An 8585-nucleotide genomic window follows, 5' to 3' on the forward strand; every position below is an offset into this window, starting at 1 on the left:
GGAACTTCTCCGGTTATTTTATTCATCATAAGCCCAGTTTTTTAAGTCTAAGCAAATTTAATGAGTACTGTTCTGAACTAGAGGGAGCTATTAGTTTCATTAAAAAAAAAAAAAAGGAAACAAAACCAAACAAAAAATTAAAAACACCACTCAGGTGTTTCCTGCCTGTTAAAAAAGCCCACAAAACAAAACCCCAAATCCTCACACCCTAAATTCATCAGATTGTGCACTGCAAAGGGGCAGATGATGAGCAGCTGACCTAACATTTTCTTGTGCTCTGTCTCATTTGGCATCCTGGAAGCAGGGAGCTGCAGAGGGTTTATTTAAAAGGATTTTTTTTAGGAGTTTCACTGCAGAACATTACTTGTGGCTGGCTTAAATTTGCACTAATGTTGATGTTATAACCTGGAAAGAATTCTTACCGTTTGGATGATAATCACCACTGCTGATGATGCAGATTTTATTGTTTCTCTGAACTCAAGAGCATTCAAGCATTCAAATATCTGATGTATCCAGCCTCCTTCTGGTTGGATCATAAGGAATAAAACAAGAGGTTTTACATTACTATTGTCAACTTCATATAATTCAAACTGGATTAATTGGTTTCTGTTTTGCTTTTTTTTTTAAGATTGCAAATTTATTTTCCTCAAAATTACAGAACTTAGCACTTACCATTACTTGGAACATAGTTCTGGATGGCATCAGAGAAAGACGTTTTGACATCAGCCTCAGAGTCAGATGCTGAACTGTCCATTTTTGTTTCAGAATTTACTGAAGCAATGGCTGTTGCTTTTGAATCTTGATCACTGTCATGTTCACTGTCTTCAGCTACATACATTTCATGCTCCTTCTCTGGTGTTTCTTCTAGTAGCTTTCTTCTGCCTACTCCTGCACATAATTGTGAAGGGAAATCATGGTTACTTTTAGAGGATTCAACTTACTCCTATAAGATATTAACTTTTACAGAGATTTTTTTTTTGGTTTTTATTTTCCTCAACTTAAAGCCCAACACTAGAGTAAATGGGCAACAGATGTATGACTTAAGAAACACTATACAAATAATTATCTCAGGATTTGAAGGATAGAGCTTTAAGCAAAACTTACATTGTAGTAAAGTAAGTAAAAAATAAGTGCTCAGGAAAAAAATATGTTTGGTTTTGATAGTTTGTAGATTCCCTAGTCAGGATTAGCAGGTCTCTTTTTTATATCCAAATACAAGTGGGGTAAGCTTTAGAGCGAGAACAGTTGAAAATACCATGGAGGATTAAAGATTAACAAATTCCAAGATACCAAGCTTCCCTGCAAAATACAAGAAACCACAGGCATGTTCATGTAGAAGTATGACTGAAGGCACCTGGCTGCCTCAGTTTTAGTAACTTGGAATTAATGCCTGAAGCCAATAAAATATTGCTTGCAAAAAAACCCACACCATGCTTACCCACAAAGAAAAAAGTTACGGATTGTTAAATTTGGTCATATGCTTCAAGACAGTGCTGGCCAAAGATACACATGCAAAGTAGTCCAGTAGTTCAAGAGGAGTAATTTGCTCTGAAACTGTTACAATTCTATTAACTCAACTTATGTTATCAGATCCTTGAAATATCATAGATCAGTCCATAACTGGTATGAGTTAGGCTCACTACCTCTTCATTTTAAATCACCAGGAGGAGACAGTGTTCTATCTGTTGTGGTTTTATTTTTGCCAACAAAGGATATTTTGTTCTTGCTAAATCACTGTTAGTGAAACATTAGTAACTTGAGCTGCAGTTTGGGCAGCACACTTAATTGTTATAGCAGACAAAAGCTCTGGCAGCTCTAGAAGAATATTCCTTTTTTCTGTATATTTTTCCTGCTCAGTGTCCAAATTGTGCCCCTTTTGTGCAGACACAATGACCTGTGCCCTCCACACAGCATTATCTTTAGTTGAGTAAGCTGTGATTTCACTGTGAATCTTTTCAAATTGCTGGTGCTGCTGCAGCAGCTTGCTTCCATCACAGAGATACTCTAAGGGTTGTTTAACATCTTGTTTTAATTTAAATAAAATTGTTGAAATGTAATTAATGGGGTTGGTAAATCTATTTATCATACAATATATGCCTGTATGATTTCTGATGATGGTCATCATTAAAAATGTCCTGACTGAAATATTTGATGTATTCATAAAAACTCTGTGACACTTTTATTCTGTGGTTTGTGAATTTCATCTTTTATGGTACTATCCATTTTGAAATGGCTTTTGGATGCTGAATTTTTTGTACACCATAACCTTTGACTAGTTTGGATGTTTTCAGACTAAGACTTGGTTCACTGTCACATGAGGTCTTCTTGATGCCCAGATGATTATTTGCAGTTCTTGGCTGTTCCCCATAATGCTGTACTTGCCCTTCTTTTGTTGTTGAACTCAGAAATTTCAGTATGTCCTCAAAATGACTAAAAGAGAAGCTATGGCTTTGTTCTTCAGATATTTCAGGCTTTTCTCCTGTATTTTTTATGTCTGAGGGATCACAATTTGGGGGGGATCATGAGAACTAGACAATTGATTTGATGCAATTGACTCAAGTTGCTGTTGATTATCATGTTTGCCCATATTATAATTAAATAAATCTATTATAGATATTTGTATACCAACCTGATTGGCCACGTCTGCTTTCTGACTCCTGATTTTTCTTTTCAGCTCCACTATTTCTCAGCAGTTGGCTTTCTGATACCAAGTCTTCTTCTGAGCTGTGAAGTTCATTTGGCTTCTCTTTGTCATGTGTTAGTGTATCAAAATATGATTCTCTGCTATTTGAGGTGTTTTTGGTGTCATTAAGAGTATGTGCACATGCTGGTACCTCCCCAGGATTTGGTCTGTTACTGTTTGAATCTTTTATTTCTTGTGCATAATTCTCATCTCCTTCATCTGTCACCGCATTAAATGTTTCCTTTGATTCTTTGCCCATATGTAATTCTTTCTGGTCTAAAGTCTGCTCTTCCTCATTCTTATTTGCTTGAACCGTTGTTTCTCTGCTTCTCTGGTCCTCTGTAGCAATTGTAGCTTCCTCAGCATGGCCAAAATTAAGAACATCACTTAAACCCAAATTAAACCAATTTGATTTGGATTCTTGGCTTCCACTCGTTTCTTCTTGAGGCAATACCTCAGTGGCTGTTGTTCCCTGTTCAGTACTAGAATGCTCGGGCACACCAGAGACATCATGTGTTTGTGGATCATTCTTTTCTGATGCCAAATCAACATCTTCATTCTTTTCACCAAAATACAGAAAGCTTGTCAGTCCACCTTCAAACCAACCAGATGCAGGGGGTTCTTGTTCCTCCTTATCATTTGACTCCTGTAAATCTGTAAAGCTGTAATTTTCAGCTGCTACCTCTGTTTCTCTGCCTTGATAATTACTTGCTTCTGAAGATTCAGTAACAGCTTTTAAGGGCTCTTCATCAGTTTCTGTGGTGAACCATCCTGAAATCCAACTAGACTGAGTTTGAACAGGTTCTACTGGGAGACTATTTTGCATTTGTGGCTCTTCAGTATCATCTTTTGTAACCAACTTTTTGTTTATAGACTCCTCAATGTGAGATTCCTCTGAGTCATTTTCAGAAACTGATTCAGTTCTTTCTTCATTTTGTATGGGGTCTCTTGTATATTTTAAGAGTTTGTTTTCAAGCAGCTTTGATTCTGCATCAGACAATGAATATTCACTTTCTTTTTTGTGATCATGTGATGTGTTATCTTCATTTTCAAAATTGTACTTATCTTCATTAAGACAAAGGAAATCAGTTTCCTAAAAGAATAATATTAACTTTTAGAATGTTCTAATGTGTAATCCTACAGCAAAATATATCCTTGTTCTTTCTGTTATAACTTTACACAAAGAACTGTAATTAATCATATTATTCCTAAAGGTTATACATCTAGATCCAGATATATTTATATCTATAGAAGTTATTTTAGAGAACAATAAACATACAACTGGAACAATTATAAAAACATATTTTGAATAATCTGAAATAATCCACCAACAGCTGAATTTCTAACTGGATATTACTGGATATTAGATTTTCAATTGTTGTAAACTACATTGGAAAATATAGTAATGTTGATTTACCTTAGTGAACACTTCAACTTCTTCTCCAATTAAAACTTCTTCAACCTCCACAGCATGTCTTGGGAAATAGCCAAAATCCTTTCCTTTCTGTAAAAAAGTAAAACTAATAAGAGCATTTAAACTTCAGTGATATATATATTAGGGACTCGCACATGTGCTGGAAAAGTACGGACGAACAATAAACTTATAGAACAGCCCCCTATCTCCTTAATTCTGTTTTGTCAAATAATTGGTTTATTTTTCCTTCATGGAAGTGTTCCCCTTGCCATTTTAGAAAGCAAAAGGAAGGATATTACTCCATGCTATTATATTCTGTATTATTTTTATGAACATGTGTTTGTGCAGTACCAAAGCAGTAGCCTTAAAGCTGCTTCAGCTGAAGACAGTGGTGTGTGCACTGATGGTCACAGCCAGATCCTACTAAAATTGGCTGCAAATTTCCCATTGTCTCAAGTGGGAAAAATGTCATGCCTTAATAACTAATGACCCGTATTGAGTTACAGAAAAGTAGGATATGAAATTCAGATATGAGACTAGCTGCAGCTCAAGAGAAAATGACAAAGAAGATGGCAACACTACAGAAAATAAGTTAGTGATAGGGCCCAGAAGAATCAAGTCCCTCTGGCCAAAAAACCACTGCTGTTTTTACATCAAACCATTGCATGTAGCCTTTAATGGAGGGATATATCTTGGAAAGCAAGAAATAGTGAGGTACCTGCAAAGATACTCTTGGATGAAAAAGAAAGGAAGACAGAATGTCCCTGTTATACAATAGATGTGACAGATTATTTACAGAAAAAAACCCTACACAAAAATGTACTAATATCTTGTAGTTTTGAAGCACTTACATGGTCTCACTAGCAGTAAAACTTGATTTGGATCAATGCATCCATTCCTTCTTAAATGACTGTTCTAATTTCATTGACACTTGTTCCAAGTAATTAAATATGCCTGTTAACTTCTCTGGGAGCTTTCCTTAAGCACTGGACTGTGAAGCCAAGTCCCAGTACTGGATGTCTTACCCACAGACCTATAGGTAGGAACCTGACCTGATAGATCTGAGTGTTTTCAAGGAAACTAGATTAAATAATTACAGCCAGATGATAAGATGAAGGAAACAGAAAACTTGTATTTGGATCTTGACTTTTTTTCTCTGTGAGTGATCTTTGCCAGGATTTGATTTTCTCTTTCTGTATAAAGATGGTAACAATGACCCAAATACTGTACTCATCCATGGCTGGTTAATATTCCAAAAGAGATAGAAGATCTCTTTTAGAATATTAGAAGCAAGCAGACTGCGGTTGTTATGCTATTACTATACCTAAAATATTTATGGGGCAAGTCTTTCAGATTGAATTACTTACGCTTCCTGTCCACAAGTTTTCATTTTCCCTTGAAAGTTTGGAGTATACGATGATCTCCTCCCCTGTTTTGAAGTTAAGATACCGGCAGTCAGGCCCTAAGTAGTCGGTAGTGGCTTGAACTCGGCTCATTGCCTCTGGAATAATGGAAAGAAATAAACAAATACAGAATCCATTTTATCTGAAGTCACTTTACTGAAGAAATCGGATATATATCAAATACTGATGAATTGCAGTAGCAAACATTTTTATGTATGTGCTTTGTTATAATATTAATCCATTTATGTCATCATGTGGAAATAACTAACGCAAAAAGCAGCCCTGTCTTGTTTTCTTTCCCATGTACTGCAGACATCAAGGGGAAAAGCTCTTGTCCTATATGGACATTTTTAAGTGCTTGTTTAGCCAAGGTTTCAATGCTTAAATAGAAAGAATGTATGCAGGATTAGCAATTACTAATCTACTAAAGTAATTAAATTAACATTAAAATTTATTTAGGCTAAACAGCTAAAAAGTATTTCTCAGGCATATTTATAATTTTATAGTTCAGAAATTCTAATTTAGATCTAGTAATTATTTTAGGGATTTTGTCCTCTTTTTTGCATACATTTATCTTATGATGAAAATACATAAATTTTAGGAATATAAACATTAAACATGTTGTTAAAACTGAAGTTTCCAGTTCAGTTTGAATTATTTTGTTTTCTTTGTCTCCACCCCAGTCCCCCCACAGAAACCACTCAGTAGTAATGTGCTCTGGTCAGTTTGGAGGCCCTTTCACATGCTCTTCCACAAAGATAGACATCTCTGAACATCCAAAACCTACTGAAGTTGGCTCCCACAAGAGAATGGAAATCCATTATCAGGAAATCTAAGGTCTCTCCCACTTCAGGGGAAATGGAAGATTGAAAAGACATTGAAAATACAACACCTAAGTCTGCTAAACAAATGGAAACAGGTTAGAAACAGCTTCAGCTATGATTATGACAGGTTTCACAATGGTAATCAGTGCTTACTAAACAGGACATTTGTCCACTTGTGGTTCAGTGGCTCTGCCTCCTGCAGAGTTATTTACACTTTGAGAACCACAATAAATAGTTACAGCACTTACTTCATGTAAAAGAATAAACAATAAGTAAAGAGTAAATATTAACTGTGCTTTGTAAAGAGTGTTTTGTAAGAAGGATTACAAAAGAAATCCCAAACCAGTTTGCCGGTTGAAAAAAAAACCTCAAGAGTTCTGCAGAATGGGCTATGAATGTACTATATAGACATGAGAAAGGGTCTTCTTTCTCAGTTTATAATCCACCATTTCAATTTTATTTATATTTTGTTTCTTTTATTTTGTACCTGTTAAGAATTAGTTAAAAATACTTTAAAGCTGTTTTATACTGTCCATTTTGGGGACACCTGAGGAAAACGAGCTATTCAAAAATATTTTTACTGAACTTTGATATGTACAACCTTACACAACAAACCAGCAAATCTTTTTTTTCTCTTTTTATTTTAAAATTTCAAGCTTATTGCTCTTAAACGTAACCACAAACATTTGCTATGGCTACTCATTTTTAGTCTGTTTCATTGCTAATTTGGAATTATGATTCCCAACATCTGCATATACACCACAGACTCCCTTTGAAAAAACCAAATTTTTACTTACTCTCACATTCCGGATCACCACACTTCTTCCATTTTGAAAGTACCTTTGTACTCTGCACACTTGCTGAAAATGAAATTACTAGCAACAGAATTCTCTGATCCAAGATCCTTGACATTTTAGATTAAATCCAGAATGCACTGAAACTGTGGAAACTGCATTGATGGGCAGTTAGCAAGAATATTCTACATTTTCCTTAGCCTAACAAAGCATTGCAAGTAAACTTTCAATCCTGTTTTCCTTCTCTGATCTGCTTAAACAGAAGTACACTATGGTAACCTACTAACAATCTGCAGAGTCAGGTGTCCTGATTATACACATGCATTAATAATTAACTATGTTCTGATAGCTTGGCTGATGTTTTGAATACAAAGAAAGTAGTTCTGGTAAAATCAAAATTTAGCCTCTATCAGAAAGATTCTTCTGTACTGAGTTCGTATAAGGTTGTGCCGGAGGAAATTCAACAGCAGTTGTATTAGGATTATTTCTCGATTATGAATGCATTTTTAATGTACCTCTTTCATGTGATTTTAAGATGGTGTAGTGTGATGACCAAGAAGCCTGGCAAGGTCTAAGATAGCCTGCTATCTACAGCCTACACCACATTCCTTCTACTTTATCTTTGCAGATGGGTTTCTGCATAGCTGACGTCAAGAAAGGATGAGTGGGCTGGAGGAGGCCCTGTGGAGATAGGATGGACCTGTTTTGGCTCTAAGAACTGAACAGAAAAGAACAAAATCATATGACTGGAACTTTGAAGGACACCATGGCCAAAATCTGCCTCAGTAAGGGTTTAAATATTTAAATATTAAAGCACACACCCTGAGTATGCTAATAAGATTATTGAAGTATATCCTACCACATACATGACTATACTGCTCAATCCTCTATCTAGATTATGCTACATGTAAAGAAGGAGGAGGAGAATAAGATGGGGCTGTATGTAAGCTGGACAGAATTTTCATGTACTTAGTGAAAGACCCAAAAAGGTCTTGGAATCACTTACTCTTGCTGACTTGGTAAGACCGTGGTGCATTACTCTCCCCTCTTCACAAGCAGAGATGCCTGCTTGGTAAGCTTCTGCATAGGATTATTGTTATTACCCAGGCTAACACAATATTATTGTTATTGTTAGAGCTCTGTCACATCTAGTGCTGTTTATCAACAACAATTCCAAGTCTGTGCTTTTGTTGTTTCAGTAAACCAAACTGTGTGCTATGTGTGAATCTGGGACAGTGAAGGCTCTTACTGAGCACAGCTTGACCTGTAGTTTTGGATTGGTAAATGGTAAATTTGTGAATCTGGGCTTGTGAAAGTTCTTATTGAACACAACCAGACCTATAGTGCCAAACTGATGATAATTATAAATCAGGCCCAGCCACATTCAGGCCCTCTGATCTCTAAGGTCCAACTGGAATGCAGAGGTCATTATTTTCTGTCAATCTCTATATCCTTAACACGATAGAT

General features: G+C 35.8%; 1 protein-coding gene across 5 annotated transcripts in view; it reads right to left on the reverse strand.

Annotated features, from left to right (window-relative positions):
- MIA2 (MIA SH3 domain ER export factor 2) overlaps window positions 1–7405 on the reverse strand; it is a 39390-nt gene extending 31985 nt beyond the window's left edge. For 2 of the 5 annotated variants that reach the window (XM_074542641.1, XM_026792605.2), the window contains exons 1-6: window positions 7122–7405; window positions 5465–5598; window positions 4101–4187; window positions 2630–3776; window positions 673–888; window positions 423–523 (exon numbers count right to left, since the gene is read on the reverse strand). In XM_074542641.1, coding sequence (XP_074398742.1) covers window positions 423–523; window positions 673–888; window positions 2630–3776; window positions 4101–4187; window positions 5465–5598; window positions 7122–7236 — 1800 coding nt within the window. In that variant the 5' untranslated portion in view covers window positions 7237–7405. Of the gene's footprint in view, window positions 1–422; window positions 524–672; window positions 889–2629; window positions 3777–4100; window positions 4204–5464; window positions 5599–7121 lie in introns of all 5 variants that reach the window. The other 3 variants (XM_026792610.2, XM_005479813.3, XM_074542642.1) reach the window with 2 other exon arrangements.
- Window positions 7406–8585: the final 1180 nt, after the last annotated feature.

This window comes from Zonotrichia albicollis, chromosome 6 (assembly GCF_047830755.1).
Source record: "Zonotrichia albicollis isolate bZonAlb1 chromosome 6, bZonAlb1.hap1, whole genome shotgun sequence".
Lineage (NCBI taxonomy): Eukaryota > Metazoa > Chordata > Aves > Passeriformes > Passerellidae > Zonotrichia > Zonotrichia albicollis.